At 41.2% G+C, this 17,297-nt stretch overlaps 1 protein-coding gene across 4 annotated transcripts in view; it reads right to left on the bottom strand.

Moving 5' to 3' along the window:
• Positions 1-17,297, bottom strand: part of ACAP2 (ArfGAP with coiled-coil, ankyrin repeat and PH domains 2) — a 79,898-nt gene that overhangs the window by 49,049 nt on the left and 13,552 nt on the right. For all 4 annotated transcript variants that reach the window (XM_064152890.1, XM_064152892.1, XM_064152891.1 and 1 more), the window contains exons 2-5: positions 10,494-10,551; positions 6,367-6,486; positions 4,893-4,946; positions 1,094-1,152 (exon numbers count right to left, since the gene is read on the bottom strand). In XM_064152890.1, coding sequence (XP_064008960.1) covers positions 1,094-1,152; positions 4,893-4,946; positions 6,367-6,486; positions 10,494-10,551 — 291 coding nt within the window. The remainder of the gene's footprint in view (positions 1-1,093; positions 1,153-4,892; positions 4,947-6,366; positions 6,487-10,493; positions 10,552-17,297) is intronic.

Below are 17,297 nucleotides of genomic sequence, written 5' to 3'. Positions count from 1 at the left end.
GTCGAGCCTCACCGTGAATATCTCCAGGGATGGGGTCCCAAACACCTCCCTGGGCAACCTGTTCCAGTGTTTCACTACCCTCATGGTGCAGAACTTGTTCCTAACATCCAATCTAAGTCTGCACTCCTCTAGTTTGAAGCCACTGCCCCTCATCCTATCACTCCAGGCCTTTGTAAACAATCCCTCTGCAGTTGTCTTATGGGACCCTTCAGAACACTGGAAAGTCACTGTTAGGTCTCCCTGGAGCCTTCTCACCTCCAGGCTGAACAACCTCAGATCCATCAGCCTGTCCTTGTAGCTGAGGTGCTCCAAAACCCCTGGAGAAAAGCTTCGGTAAGCACTTTTTTCCCCTAACCTTAGACAATGACAACACATAATTGTGCTGGTTTGAAGCAGGTAAAATGTTTTGGTGACAAAAACTAGATCATAGGCTGTGAAAGGAAAACAATGGTGATGTCTCCTTCCCTCAGAGTCTTGCTGAAGAAAGGTAAACATTAGATAACACTCTCACCAGATTTTGTGGCGCTCTGGCTGAGCTGCATCTCCCTAACCTCACCTTCCACTCACCTTTGCTTCTTAACCTCTTGGCTGAACCTCTTTTCTTCCTTGGGACTGGGGTAAGGTTGAGAGGGGCAGGGGGAAGGTGCAGGGGTGGTTGAGAGCCCCTCCTGGGGACTCAGGTTTCTGGGAGGGGAGTTGTGTTTCTGTATTACTTTGACCTTGTATATTTCTGTCTATAATGGTATATATTGTAAATATCTGCTTGTCTATTGTGCTAGCTGTAAATAAATAGCTTCATTTATATTCCCAGAGCCAGCTGAGACTAGTCTGGGTGATTTCTAAAGCGTGGGGGGGTGGGGAACACCCAAACCATCACAATAATTAAGATCAATAATTCCTACTTTTCCAACATGTTTTGCAGCTGGATCTCAAGCCTCACAGATTTGAGGCAATTTTTTCAAGCTTTCACACACACTCCTGCAGTTATGACTGGCAATTCCTCAGAAAGGTGTTGCACCAACCCACTCTGATTGGATGTTTTTAAAACCTAAGTTACCTGTATTTTTCTCATCACAACTGCAAATTAACTTACTCTTTAACAAAAGTCTGAAGCTGTGCTTTAATTGATCTTTGGGTCTGGTCAAACAGGATCTGAAAAGAAAGCATTATTCTGTAGGTCAGTAACTTAGGGGTATTCATAACTTTTCATTTTAGACATGCACATTACACAGAAGCAGATGAGAATGAAACCAGTGTGTCTGATATCAAAACATAAAGCTTTTCAATGTAGCTCTGAAATAAGTTTTTAAAAGACTAAAATAAGATGAACACACCACCTTTAGCTGTTTTTTTTCCTTAAAGTCTGTGGTTTTAAGGAGAGCTGAGAGCTTGTGCTAGTTTGAGCCTAGCTGGGATATTCTGGTGAGAAGAATTAGATTGTAGGCTGTGAAAAGGAAACAGTGGTGATGTCTGCTTCACACACAGGTTTGCTGAGATGTATAAAAACAAGAACACAAACATAGATAACAGAATCTCTCTCTGTCGCTGCACTTCTCTCTCTAACCTAACCTGCTGTCTGTGTGACTAATCCTTCTGCTTCCTAACCCACTTGGCTGACCCTCCAAACTCACCTTGAACGTAAGGCAAAGTCTGGGGTACAGTAGAGGGGTGGGAAGAAGGTGGAAGAGTGGTTGAGAGCCCCTCCTGGGGACTCTGGTTTCTGGGAGGGCTGTTGTGTTTCTGTATTACTTCTTAACTTGCACATTTCTGTACATAGCTGTATATATTGTCAGTATCTGCTTGAATATTGTGCTAAGCTGTAACATATAAGGCTTCATTCAATTTCCAGGGGCTGAGTCTAGTCTGGGTGATTTTACTTAAGTGTGTGAGGAAGTGGGTAACACCCAAACCATCACAGAGCTCCTGGCATCATCAACTCTGACCCTGATAACAAAAGACATGCCCAGATTCATAGAATATGTTTATTATGATTATTAAAAACAGTTAAGATAATCCTGGACAAACAGCTTTGAAAATAGCTTATTATTCTGACAGACCTTAACAATTTAACCAGCAATTGAAAGACAAATGAAACCATAGAAAGAACTTACCCTTCTGGGAAAAAAAAACCAACAGAAACAAAACACAAACCAAGCCCAAAGCAGAAATGAATGTTGAAAATATAATACACGATTGATTAACACCATCTCCTTTACACAGTGTGCTAGTTTGAGGCAAACTGGAATAATCTAATGAGAGAAATTAGATTACAGGCTGTGAAAAGGAAGCAATGCTGATGTCTACTTCACTAATAGGCTTGCTGAGATGTATGAAAACAAGGAAACAAACATAGCTCTATTTTTTGGAAGCTTTTGAGACCAAATGGGATAAAACCCTAAGCAAACTACTCCAAGCCTCAGAGCTGACCCCAATTTAGCCAGGCAGTTCAACCAGACCTCTTCCAACCTAAATTGTCTTACACCTAACAGTAACACACAGAAGATCCTGCTTGAATTCCCACATTGGGAAAATAGAAAACCAACTAGAATAGATAAAAACTCCTTGACAAGCTGGAAGTCATGCTGGGACTACACCCACAACTGACATTTAAGCTTGCCAGCGCCTGAGGAGTGCACCAAATCAAGATCACTACAGCAAGAGTATGATCAGAGGGGAATTCAGCTGATTAGTGGACTCCCAGAAACCTAAGCCTTGCAGTACTGAAAAGGAAAAAAGCCCTATGTAGAAAAGTACATACACATTTTTTTCCCTGAAAGAACAGGAAAAAAAGTGCCCAGACCACAATCTGACTGGATTTATAGCCTTTCCAACACATTACCTTTCATACACTCCAAACCAAATCCAAGAAAGCTTCTCTTTGCCACAAGCTGTCAAACCTACTCCCACACTGCTGAATCAGTGAGGATGCTGCATTGGCCTGGTTCTTTGCCTTATTCTTAGCAAAGCTTCATAATGAGAAAACTAACAGTTATCCAGGTCTCTTGGGGACTTTCTCCTACACCTTCCCTCCTTCCTCTGGAGAATGACAGCCTCTTTTTTCTTCCTCTAGCTTAATCTCATTAATGACAGCTCTCTTGCCAACTTTGTCGAGAGCAGAGCTGACACTGAGCTACAAAGTCCTGCTGAACTAAGCAGATTCACAAAAAGCAATGCAGGGTCACAACATGTCTGACAAGGTTCTTCATCAGAACCTCACAACATGCCTCACGTGTTATGCTTGTGTCTTTTGGTAAAGCCACTGTTCTACTCACTATGCTTGAGCACAGCAGGGAAGTGGAGGGGATAAAAAACAGAACAGAACTCAGAGTAGTCCACTCAGACTTGCAAAAAGGTCTTCTAATATGGCTTATTCTTTGCTTCCTGCCTTCAAACTGCCTTAAAGTGAAAGTCATCCTGTGTTAAACTGTACCAAAGCCCTGCAAAGTACAGAAGTGTAGAATGAAAACTGCAGCAAGACTATAGAACCTAGGTCAGATGTGTAAAAAAGAGCATACCATAGAGCAAATCATGGTTAAGAACATAACCAGGAGCAGGATGAAAGTGTAAACCAGCCAACTGGAACTGCCTCAAGCTGTGTCTGGGTGGCTTTAGAGAGGACATCAAGAAACATTTTTTTCTCAGCAAGAGTGGTCAGTCATTGGAATGTGCTGCCCAGGGAGGCTGTGGAGTCACCAACTCTGAATGTGTTTAGAAGTCATTTGGATGTGGTGCTTGAGGATATGGTTTAAGGGTGAACTTTGTAGAGTAGGGATAATCGTTGGCCTTGGTGTACCTGGGGGTATTTTCCAACCAGAATGTTTGAATCTGTGATTCATCTGCAGAAATCACTGACAAGAAAGTCACACTATTTTCCACTATGGCTGCTTTGAACCTTTGCACTGGCTTCTCTCTATCCAAGTATCACTGTCTCTCCTCTTCGCTGTTTGAGGCATAGACACACACCTCCTAATGGAAAGGAAATCTAACTCCACAGTATTAACCTCCACCTTTAGGGTTTCCTTCCCTCCCTGAAGCATGCATCTTACAAAGAAATGCCTAAGAGGAGAGTTTTTGGCAGCTAAGCTAATGCTAACAAATTTAATTTCAGCTGAAGCTATTTGAACTGCATTGTCTATCTCTATTTTTTTTTCACACCACCAGGAGTTGCAGTGCCCTGCATACTTACTTCAAGCATATTTGAGACACTTCAGTTGCTGGGAAGTTAAAGAAAAGCAGTAGGGTCCAAGTGAAGAGGAAGAAAACAGAAGAACAAACAAATCCCTTCAGCTTTCAAGATACAAGATTACAATCTTAAAGGGAGAAAAAAACCCTGTTTCAATCCAGGCAAAATTGAGTTTTCCAGTGAAGTCCTGATAGCTGAAAATCACAATTAGTCTTAAATCCAAGTATTTTGTCCATCCTCTACACTTGTGTAAATTTATACTTCCAAAAAAAAAAGATAATTACACACAAATCAGAAGTGCTTCATTTTGTGCATTATAAAAGATGGAGAAAAAGTAGAAACTGTGAAAAAAGGTAATCATTATTTCAGTCCAGGGAAGAAATAGTTTCATTATTTGCCACTGCTGCCCATCAACTGGACAAAAACAGATTGAACAGCCCAGTATTTGCTCTGTTTTATTGCACTGGGTTTTAGCCAGGCTTAAGAATTTCAAACAAACCCCAAAGTGAGATAAAAATCTGCAGAAAAGAGGATGTTTATAAATGGGTTCATAAACAAAACATAAACAAAACATTTCAAGTATAAAATGAAAGGATTTAGTGGAACTTCAACCATGATAACATCAACATGAATAGTTCCAGCATTATTCTGTTATCAAATAGAAGTGGAAGTAAACTGCAAGGGTCAACTTTCAGTTAGAAACACTTACATTGTGGTAATTGATCATCTCCTGTAAGGTGTCAGAGAACTTTGTCAAGCTGGTCTGTAAAGAGAAAAAACAGAAGGTTTGAAGTCAAGCCCTACCAATTGGATGAGGCCTTGAGCAACTGGGAGGTGTCCCTGCCTACAGCAGGGGGTTGGAACTGGATGACCTTTGAGATCCCTTCCAACCTAAACCATTCTGTGATTCTATGAAACAACACAGCATGGAAGCAACATTTCAGAGGTTGACAGCTTTTCAGTAAAGAACCTAGAAACTGATTTTCCTTAGCATGATTATTAAACTATCATGCTAGAAGGACAGCATGTGGACAATACCAAGTACATTTAATAAAGTCACAAGCAATAAAAATGTTACTGTGACCTACCTATATATATATAAGGAACTAAACTGAAGCAAAGTAGGAAAAATTAAGTTGACTAAATTAAGGAAAGTTCACATAATTCAACAGATTTACAATGTTTCATATTATACTACTTGTTATTTATGAATGTTTAATACTCTAGCTCCAAAAACCCTTCATGCAATCATCAGTACACACACATTTACTGGAGAAACTACTGCCTCTGATCAGCAGCACTGACTTCAATCAGCAGGATTAACAGCACCATTATAGTTTGAAAACAACCATCCCTAACATATTTGGATATCTACTTACTGCTTACACAACAAATGTAACATAAGCATAGTTGGACACAAATAGTGTTTTATTAGTTTGCCATCACACTACACTTCTAGCATGTCACTTTCCAGAGGGCAAGTTTCAGTTGCACACAGACTACACTGAAGTGCACAGGCATCACCTATTTCAGCTAGCTTGTGGAGATGCATAGCTGCAATTGATGTTTAACCACATAATGCACATTAAACACAGGGATATGCACAGCATCACACATGGATATTACACAATGTCATACCCCATTACAAACTAACACAGACAGGAGATATTAGTGTTCCAAATTTGCCTAACATCATCCTGAGGTTACTCCAAACTGGGCTCTCTGTATTAAATATTTACATTTCTATACATTAGAGAGTGCCACTTTCATGACCCAAGAGATCAGCTCCAGGAATGTAGTTACAGAGAACTGGCTCACAGGACCTCATGAGTACAACTCCTTTATTTAACAAAGTAAATAGGGCAGTTGCTCAGAGCTTCAGTCTGACTTTATCCATTCTTGCCAAGATAACTCTCCTGACCCAATAACTATTTTCTGGAATTTGGAAAATCTTTGTCATTGCAACTTAAAGCTGAAACTAAACAGTACAAACACTGCACCACAGACAAAAAAAGCTCGCTCTGACATTTCAAAGAAAATATGGTTCTATGATTCTTTAAAAAGGAGAAAAAAAAAACAACAATTAATAGCATAAACTTCATCTGCTTCTTTTGCCAACTGTTGCATTTTACCCTTTTCAGTTATGCTTTTCTCCTTCCATTTTCAAATCTTAACAAACTTACCTCAACCAATGCATCTTTACAGGAATATTGTGCAAGGTCCCGAATTCCATTCATGAACTGCTTGTTGGCTGTACAGAATGCCTTCCCAGTATCAATCATTGCAATACAAAGCTTCACCAGCTAAAAAGAGAGGAGGGGGAAAAAAAGACTAAGGGGACATTTTTTGGTTTGGTTTCAATGCCATCATACAAACAGGAAACAGACTGAGCTTAGTTAAGCTTAAGAAACAAAGATTTCCAAAGTGAAATTCTGGATTTAGAGCTCCACATTCTATGAAAAGCTTCCTAGTGTACAGTGACAGCTACAAAAATATTGATCCAGGTCAACTGACATGCCATTGAGGAGGTTTCTCCTCTTTACTGGTTTTATTGTTAACTGAGATTGTTGCAGATATTTCCTGAGAGGGGCGTACAAGAAGCACAGCAACTGCTTAGGACCCAAGCCAAAGAATCCCCCACTGCTTGTTTCATCTTGACACATTCAGACTACAGGCATGGCAAAGCAAAATGGTATCTGCAGAAAGCATAACTGAAGCTTGTTCCATCTCAGAAGTTGGGATAATACATTTTCACTCATACAACAGGCTAGTCTTCCTCTGATGGGTTTCCATCCTTACCACTCACCACTTAAGTCAGCTCCTTAGCTATGATGGCACTTCTGACATGAAGGCCATCAGCACCAGTGATGGATGTTTTCCCACTTTTGGAACCATTCATGCACCAGACCATTAATGAGAAAAAGAATGATTCACGTGATCACTAAGACACTCTTTGGAGAGAAGGCTTAGAACTGAGTTCCCTCAACCTCAATGAAACTGAGAATAAAATCAGAAGACTGAAAAATCATTCAAAGGTTCATGCACATTACAAAAACTTTCACGCAAGCCAACGCAGAGTACCTGATAATATGTTTGGGGAAGGAAACCACCCAAGAGACTTTCCTGTGTTATTTATCCAGTCATTTTTATGTTGACTCAGATCCTCTTCAGAAAAGAAATCTGATCATCATCTCCCACATGGCTATGAATTGCCACATTTGCTGGTTTGGGCTGGGATAGAGTCAATTTTCTTCACAGTAGCTGGAACAGGGCTATAATGTGAAGTTGTCTGGCAACAGCATTGATAATTCAAGAATGTTTAGTTACTGCTGAGTAGAGTTTACACAGCCTTTTCTGCTTCTCACACCACCCCAGCAGCAAGTGGGCTGAAGGTGCAAGGAGAGTGGACACAGGTGGGACAGCTGATCCCAGCCAGCCAAAGGGATATTCCAGACCATAGGACAACATGGTCAGCGTATAAAGCCGGGCAAGAAAGTGATGGCATCCATTTTCTCAAGTAACCACCACACATGAGGGAGCCCTGCTCTCTTGGAGATGGCCAAACCTGCAGGCCCATGGCAAGTGGTGAACAGATTCATTGCTTTGCCTGCCTGGCTTTTGCTTTACCTATTAAACTGGTTCCATCTCAAACCACAAGTTTTTGCACTTTGACCTTTCCAACTCTCTCATCCTTCCCACTGCAGAAGAGTGAGCAAATGGTTGTGTAGGCTTCAGTTGCTGGCTAGGGTTACACTACCATAGTCCTTTCTTGGTACTCAGCATGGGGCTCAAAGGATTCAAGATAACAGCAGATCTGATTGGAATGTGTCAGACGAAATGTATAGCTGTGATTGCTGTTCAGACGTTAAACAACAGGCTTCTGCATTTGCCATGGGACCTGCTCTCCTTACTGTGTATCAGTTCTAGTGCTCATTTTGCTTTCACTGCTTATCACCTAACTCAGCTGTGCCTAGGAACATCCAGTAACAGCAACAGTGATGCACCTGGGCTGGCAGAGCAGTGCTGCCACTCTGTGCTGCTGTTCTGAACCAGCTGATGCTCCAGTGTGGACCTGAGTCAAAGGACTGCGACCTGTGGGTGACTCCACCGAGAAGACAGACACCCTCAAATGTCTGTGGCTGTAGGTAAGTCTGCCCCAGAGCAGGCACATCTGAAAGCACTTGTGTCTGTGTTTACATTTGTGCTGCAACAAATACACCTCTGAAAGAATTGTGGCCCATGGATAAGTCCATGCTGCAACAGGTACACCCTTAAAGCATCAGTTGCCCTGCATGGTCATGCTGAAGCACATCAAAGAAGACAGCCACATGTAAACCCTGGACAAAGCAGGTACAGTGCTGGGAAAGCCAGTGAGGTGCTTAGTTGCTGGAGTCAAACCATGACACCCAGCTGCTTGAACCATGGAGAGAAAGAAAAAACCATTAAAAAATCACTACCAACATGATCCTTTCTTCCTATCACTTCTGCTTATGGTTCATAATCCTGAACCCAGCATCCTTTCTTCCAGCTGGGAAAACAATGCAGATAATGGAGCCCTGTGCTAGTTTGAGCCTAACTAGAATGTTTTGGTGAGAAGAATCAGATTATATGCTGTGAAAAGGAAACAATAATGATGTCTACTTCACTCATAGGCTTGCTGAGATGTATAAGAAGAACATAAATATAGATAAGAGTGTGTCTCTCTGGGCTTTTTTTGGGCTGCACTTCTCTCTCTAACCTGCCTGACTAATCCATCTGCTTCCTAACCCTCCATGCCAACTCTCCAAATTACCTTGAGCATAAGGCAAAGTCTGGGGTAAGGTAGAGGGGTAGGAGGAAGGTGGAAGGGTGGTTGAGAGCCCCTCCTGGGGACTCCGGTTTCTGGGAGGGCTGCTGTGTTTCTTTATTACTTTTTAACTTGTCTATTTCTGTATATACTGTAAATATCTGTTTGTATATTGTGCTAAGCTGCAAATATAGCTTCATCCATTCAATTTCCAGTGGCTGAGTCTAGTCTGGGTGATTTTCTTAAGTGTGGGGGGGTGAGTAACACCCAAACCATCACAAGCCCAAAGCCACAACTGTGTGACAATAAAATCAAGTTCAATATAAGTAATTGAGCAGAAGAAGTCACAAACCAAGTCTAAACAAATCATAACCCTCAGGCCATAAACTCATCAGCAGTTCCACCAAAATTCAGATCACATTATAATGAAGTATTTTAAGTATCTAGTTTTAATTTAATTACAAGCAGTAAAAAAGAGTCTTCAGACTTGACACTGGCTCCATCTCTGTGTCTTTCTGCAGTCAGCTTGCAGCTGCAAGGACAAAAGTTCATATTCCAAAGGGAGCTAAGAAAGTGAAAAAAAAAAACCAAAAGGACATCTGCCTACCACATTAGAACACAGGAAAAAACACTATTTGAAACACTTAGCACAAAAGCCACCCTAAAAATGCTAGCAGGGAAAAAAGAAAAGTCTCCAAATACTACCAGTTAAGTAACCAATAACTGGATTGTAACAAACTGAAGAGGGGACACAGTCTCAAATTGTGCCAGGACAGGTCTAGGCTGGATGTTAGGAGGAAGTTCTTCACAGAGAGAGTGATTGGCATTGGAATGGGCTGCCCAGGGATGTGGTGGAGGCACTGTCTCTGGAGGTGTTCAAGAAAAGCCTGGATGAGGCACTTAGTGCCATGGTCTAGTTGACTGGCTAGGGCTGGGTGCTAGGTTGGGCTGGATGATCTTGGAGGTCTCTCCCAGCCTGGTTGATTCTATGATTCTATACATGCTCAAACCATGACAAAGGGCAGGATGAATTACACAGTAGTTAAGTTCTCCAGATGAAAGTGAAGAATAAATAAATACACCTATCCTGCTGTGGCTGTTCTGCAGTCTGCCAAAGCTAGAAAGCACTGACTTGCAATCTCTGAAACAAAGGCTATCCAGATGTCCTCGCAGCACGCAGCTGTCACAAAACAGCAGCTCACAGTGCAGGGATGGGCAGTCCTTGGCTTTTACTCACATGAAAGCTGAGTTAGTTCACATGCAGTTCCCACTGTGGGGCTCTGTCACGAGTATAAGAGGGCCAGAGGCAGGGGGTTGTTGCACAACTCATCTGGGGGAGAAAGCCAGTTCCCACTGGCTCTGACTACTAGTTCTCAAACTTGAGTGTCCAAGGCCCAGCTGCACACTCAACCCAGATCTGTGCACTCGGTTGACCACCACCATTTCCCAGCTGTGAGCTTCAAACCCAAAAGCTAATTCTTCTTGTGTTTTGCAGAACAGCCACTGCTGAAATAAACAGCTTACCTTGTCAAGTTTCAGTTCCAGTTCTGTCACATCTCCTTCTACTTCTTCTAAAGCTGCCCTGCAAGGTTTAAAAAAAAAAAAAAAAAGGTTTTCTGTAAAACTTCACCCAAAAAATACTCTGGGACTGGGAGAAGGGGGAGGGACACACGAATTTAATCCTTTTTATTGCCATCAGTTTCACTTATTTCAAGTTTAAAACAGCATTGATTTGAAAAGAACATCAAGGATTGCAGAAAACTGCCTGGCTACAAGAAGAAAAAACTACATCACTCATAAAGCAATCTCAGTAACAAAGATAGGAAATGAAATGTTATTAATCCCAACATTTGCCACACTGAAGACAGGTTTACTCTATTATTGGGTAGCAAACTGGCTGTCTAAAGGACAGAAACAAAAAGTCTGAGTGAAATCTCTGCAGCAATTCTTTGGCTGACTCTGCGTGAACCTTGCAAACCTACAGCTACTTAATGAATGGCCTCATAATGAGATCATGAAAAATGGATCACTTGCCAAGAGCCAAATGACCTAGCAGCAAGTTCAGATGGCACACTTGTTTACATAATTTGCCTCCCAATTCAGACTGGTTGCAACTTTCAGGCCAGCCAAATTTTACTTGACAGTGATTTTGCTTTCATTAAGCATTTCCAAAGCATAGCTTCTTTGCTGGAGAGATGATATTTCCTTTGACACCTCCTTCCCTGATTATTGTTATCTGAAATATAACAAAACAAGTGAAAGAATAGAAGAGGAAGAACAACATTTTGTTCAGAGTTTATGAGCATTGCTGCCTCATCAGGCTATGGCCTCAAGAGCTTGAATGTACTGATTTTTGGCAGTGAATGCTAGACTGCAGAAATCTATTCAAAGGGGCTGGGATTTCACATGAGAGAGTTTGGTAGGAAGAGCTCTGCCCTTTCAGAGCGCCTCATTCTCTCAGTCATCCCAGCACAACACTTCACCAGTAGTAGTCTGCCTTGGGAAGAAAAAAAGAACAACTAACTGGTAATAGGAAGTTTTCTGTAATGCTTTTTGGAAAACTGGATGAGAAACATTCAATCCCTATGAGAAACTCTTCCTGGAAAAAGTGAGGCAGTCAGGGAAGTGTGATTTGGAGCAGGAATTTCAGCCAGCTTTACCGCTGAGGAGAGAGCACACAGAACCACAGCTTTACTGTCTCTTGCTAATTCTGTTCTAGTTCACATGAGTTCAAGCCAACAACAAAAAAAAAAAAAAAAGCAGAAAAGGACTGGATCAGGCCCCAAATTCAGGATTTTTTTTTTTCAAGAGGAGTTCTAAAAAACGCTGCCAATTGCCTGCAGTTCTCAAACATTCAGCATGACATTCCCAGCTTGTTGCAGATTTCACTAACACATAGTTGCATTCCCACAGTTACATTGGAGGTTTTATGTCTAAGCACATTCCTCTTCTGTTACATTTTGGCTCCTGCCTCTTCTCCAGCAACAGACCATGAAGGATTTCAGGCAACAATTTTCTCTTTTGCTTTCCTTATTTTCTTCCATGAATTATTCACTTACATTTAAGCCTCTAGAGTTGAATTTTGTTTCAGAGAGCATTACAGGGGATGGGGGGGGAAGCAAACAATAAAAACCCGCTAGAGAAAGGAAATGTATCTCAATATTTACACTGCAATCGTGTGTTTGCTTGTTTATAATCACAGTGCAGCCAATTTCTGTTTGTTTCTTTGGCATTAACATAAAAGTATCATTAAGCAGCTTATTTACAGAGCTGCAGCAAGCTCTGATAAGAATTATTATTTTTAAAAGAGTCTTCAAATAGCAAAGAGTTCTAACTCCACAGGACTTAATGTGCTAAAAAGCCTAAAATTCAAGATGAAGAAGTGAGATAAAGGCAGCTAGAGCAGGAAGAAGGAAGACAACACATCTGCTCAGTAATTAAAGCTCTGTTCCAAGGGGAAAGCATTAAGACAGAGTAAACTCAACTGAAGTAACAACAGAACATCGAAAAGATAAAAAGCAGGTTTAAAAAGGAAGTTAAAAGCAAGGCAGAAAGAGATGTGAGAGAAGGAAAACATACAGCCCCTCCACCACTTGATTAACTTCAGGTCATCTCTGCATGACCACAGGCCCCTGAAGCACCAGGCTGCTCCTCTGGGCTACCTCCTGCCACTGCCACATGGAGAGAAAGCACATCTGTGCCCTACAGCTGAACACGGATCAAACAGCTGGGAGATTCCAGCCAGATCCCATTTCGATTCTTTGTTTTTCTGCCTAGAACTCACTACTTTAGCTGTTTCTAGCACATCATTAGTAGAAAATTTAGTCCCATGCAACCACATTCACACTAATAGAGCAATAACAGATTACAAGCACAACTGCAACGGAAAGGATCAGACTACAGCTACATAGACCTGATAATGCACTAATACCATCTAGTTCCAACAATGGTGTTCATGCTGGGTTAGGGAATTCATGAAGAACTGATCTGAGCTGTGCTATGTTAATGCTAACCTTGTTTTCCTTACACCTTTCTGAAGCCACAGAATCCAAAGATGCATTTTTCTCTCTGGAACACTTGTGACAAGAATTACTTAAAATTCACAGAAAATTGTCATCATTCTGAGTAAATCTCATGCCTGCAGCCAAGACCCAATTCCCAGCTATAAACATAGGAAGTGGTTATAGAACAGCTGAGGACCGAGTGCCAGACCTGACATGTACCAAAACCACTGCTCCTTAGTGAAGTGGGAGCTGGGAGCAGGGTTTGCGTCAGGGTAATCTTAGCCAGAAGGCTCTGACATTATGAATAAGGATCAGATCTGCCCCAGTATCTGAGTCGAAGTCAAACATCTGTTCAAACACTGTGTGGCAATACATAAAACCAGAACAGCTGCAGAAGGGTGGAGGACAGCATTTTAAGTGAGCCATCACCCTTTCTCTTCATGCTCCATAACAAGGACTCTCAGGAATGCATTCCTCTCCTTTGTTGTTCCTTCTCTTGCCCACCTCCCTTCCTAAAATATAGTCCAGTTTGCTAGACACAGCTTCTTGCATGGTTGCATCAGCAATGCAGGAAGAGTATAGGAGACAAGGGAAGAAAACTCAAGACCTGACTTAGCAGCCTTTTAAAATGATGATAGTGTCACCAGTTACATAGCCCAGCATAAAACAACTGAAAGCTGAACTCCATGGTATCCATCACAGGTGCTCTCCTTCAGTGACCAGTGAAGGACTTTCCTTCCAGGTTAAGGTACCATGGGACTCCAAGAATCCCAGTAACTGAACAGAAAGATTGACAGCTAAACTCTCCTCTAAAAAGACAAGGGGTCACTTATGCCACAAGCTGCAAACACGATAAGGAAATAACTCAGTCTGGACTAAAGCACTGCATGCTGCTGACTGTAATGCCAAGCACACAGCTCAGGAAGTGCAAGGGCTAAAGCTGGATACAACTAGTTCTTAACTGGCTGAAGTGAAGGCAATTGACCATTCTAGCTCTCATGTTACGTACAAATCTAGCACAGACACTAGCAGAGATTGGCTGCAAGTTATCTCTGCATCCCACAATGGTATCACAGGTCTAGGTAAGTGTAAAAATCAAGCTACAGCAAAATTACCAAGCACTCATGCTTTGCAATACCAGACCCAGCTTCCAACATGCACTGCCCAGATTCTGATAAAAAACACCAACAAGGTAATTATTTATAATATTTTTGATCTCATTTAGCAGATTGAAGCAGAATCAGCAAAATGAACATTTGAGTTGCTCATGGACCACCCCTGAGTGTCTGCACTCAGCACCCTCACTAACAGAAGGAAATAGGAGTAAAGTCAGTCATCAAGTTTCTTACAATGACACAAGAGAGTTTAAAGCAAGGTAACCTCAAAAACCTCGAGAAAAACAAACCAAACCATCAAAAACCAAACTACTGAACTTGAAAAACTGGAAATTATGAAATTCAAGATCCACCTGGTGATTTATAGAATGTTTCCTCCTCTGTGCCAGAGTCCAGGTAGCAAAAAGGCCAGCAGACATTAATCAGAGGATGGACTACAAGCTGTAAATATCATGTAAAGGGCAATTAAAATGCAAGCAGACCACACAGGATACTATACTTAACTCACCTAATTGGTCTACATGCTCTCGCTCTCTCCACACAGGAGTTGCACCTTAGTATCACACTTCAGACACCAAGCAGTAATTTAAATTAGTTTAGAAACAACCACAGACTAACTGCTGAGGGTAACGTAAGACTGGAAGAACACAAACACAGGGCCATGACTCACTCCACTGCACAGAAAAATGCAATGCTGACACTAAAACCTTCCAGATAGAAAAAAAAAAGAACTGTGAATGCCACAGGAGAAACTAGCAATGACATACCACGCAAGTAACAGCTCTACTGGACACATGTTACAAGTCTCTAAGCCATCCACCCTCTCTGCTGAAAAAAAACCAACCTACAGATCAACACATTTCACCCACAAGAGCCTACAGCATCACACAGTTAAGGCAAAAAAAGACTAAAAAAGAAACTATTTCCCTCTGCTCCACCCAAAATGATGTCTACAACTTTATAACTAATGCTTCTAACTCTCTCCATGTGGAATGAGAATGGAAGAAACACAACCTAATTGGGCAACTGTAATCATAACCCTCAGTGCAAGTAAATGATGTGTACTGCTGCATCCTCCAATCACCTTTTTCTGTGGTGTATCCAATTCCAAAATTCCACACCTACACAAATTACCTGAACTCTACAATCTATCAGGTCCTAATCCTCTCCTTGAATTCCATGTACTCAACTCCAGCTGCCTTCAGTTGCAGGTCTTTCTTTTCGGTAATACCTTTCCTTCACAAGCATAGCCCCAAATTGGTCATAACTGGCCAGGCTTAGCCTGCTGACAGCTAAATAAAGGGCAATTATCTCTTCTCTCAACTTCCCAGCTATGCTCTTGCTAACGCAGTCTGGCAGATTTACCCTGCAGTATATGAACAGCTGCTTCCCCCATTCATTGTGTACTTCACACGATTTCCTTCACCTATAGCTTAGACATAAAAAGCTATTTAGAGCCCTCTTAAGATGCTAACAAGGAATTCACTTGGTACATGTATAACAGCATCAGACAGCTGCAGATTAAAAATGAAACATGACATATTAAGGGACAGATAAGTCATACACTGAACAATTAAGGCTAACAACCTCGGATAGCAGTATGGAATCATACAAGAAGAGTTTTATAATTTATGAGATGTGTCATAACCATTAATATGGTCTAAAGAAAGAATGCTGTTGCAGCCTGTCACAGAGCCTATTGAAGTCCTGGTTTGGCACCATGGAGGTTTTTCCCCACTGGCACAGAGCCCCTCCATGCTGAGGAACAGATGATGAATGCTCCCTGACATGCAGAGATAAACTACCCCAGTCATGCTAGTGCTCCTTACATGATTAATTCTTTAGTCATTGCCACAAACACTTTATCAATAGCTTGGAAAAGCTTCACAACATGAACAGTAGGACTTAGAATCAGAGATGTGACATTCTCTTCACCTCAATTCTGAAATCTCAGAATTTCTCTGTAAGATTGGTGAACTGAAATACAGAAATGCATTTCCTGGACTGCTGATGAATAAACCAAGTTTTCTCAGGTCCATAGAAAGCTTCATCCACGTTTCAGATTCCTCATGTCTTTAATATTAAAGAGACATTATTCTATTCCACCCAACTCAGACTTCAAATTTGAAGACAAGGGGATTTACTCAACTCACTTTCATTATTAAAGCAGAAGTCTGCTTGTGTGTACCAGCTTTGAAGGTTGCCTTCACCTACAAAGTTTAATTCATCCTCAGTAACTCATATAGTCTTTGATACACAAAGAAAGAAACAAGGCAAACCCCTTTAAAATATATGTCTCTGTTTTTCACTGAGAGATTACACAAGGCTTGAGATGATGAAAATTAGAAGCCAAACAGTCTTCAAAATGAATAAGTCTTATTGCACTTAGCATAAATGGCTGAAAGTCAAACTGATTAATACTAAACTTCCAGCAGCATTTAATGTATCAGAGTCTGTAAGGGCATCTGTGCTACCTTCAGGTCCTACATTCCTGAGCTTCTTATTCTGTTATTTGTTTGCAGTAAATTGTCAGAAAGGCACAACAGTTCTCTTTTCCCAATACTTCTGCCTCTTATTTTCTTCCTTAAGCTTTTTTTAATCTCAGCAGAGCCTGATAATAAGCCTAAGTAGGAAATGAGCAACCCTTTTCTTCCACGAAGAAGCAGCAGGATTTTCTTCTCCTTTCAAGTTTAATGTTTTGTTCATTATAAGACAGTTGTTAACGAGATGGGAACACAATGGTGACTATGAAAACTTCACAGAGAAGTTGATTCCTTTGCTAAAGATAAACTCAGATAAAGCTGCAACATACCACACAATACCTGCCCTGAACATCTCAGGAATGAGGCAAAAGGTTTTTAGAAGGTCTTTCTATCAGGTAAGGAGGTAGAACTGTAGTATCAAGATGTTGCAACAAAAAAGGACAGCAGAAACAAGCTCAAGAAACTCATGTTCCTGTGCAGAAACTTTGTTAGTGGAAATTTACAAGCATCCCACAGTTGCTTTAATCTCTTAAATCTCAGCAACAACCTAGAAGCCTGAAGACAGAAGCAGCAGCATTTGAAACAAACAGTTGAAAACACAAACACATAGTAAGTTCAGGCAGTGGGACCATCAACTTATACATCAAGCAACCAGTTTTTAAGATAGAAGGTAGGACATCCCTCCATCTAAATACTACACACTATTAGTCTCAACAGCACCTGGCT

The sequence above is a fragment of the Pogoniulus pusillus genome, chromosome 13 (genome assembly GCF_015220805.1).
Source record: "Pogoniulus pusillus isolate bPogPus1 chromosome 13, bPogPus1.pri, whole genome shotgun sequence".
NCBI classification, from domain to species: domain Eukaryota; kingdom Metazoa; phylum Chordata; class Aves; order Piciformes; family Lybiidae; genus Pogoniulus; species Pogoniulus pusillus.
The sequence above is the reverse complement of the archived record's forward strand: the minus strand, read 5'-3'. Positions and strand labels throughout refer to the sequence as shown.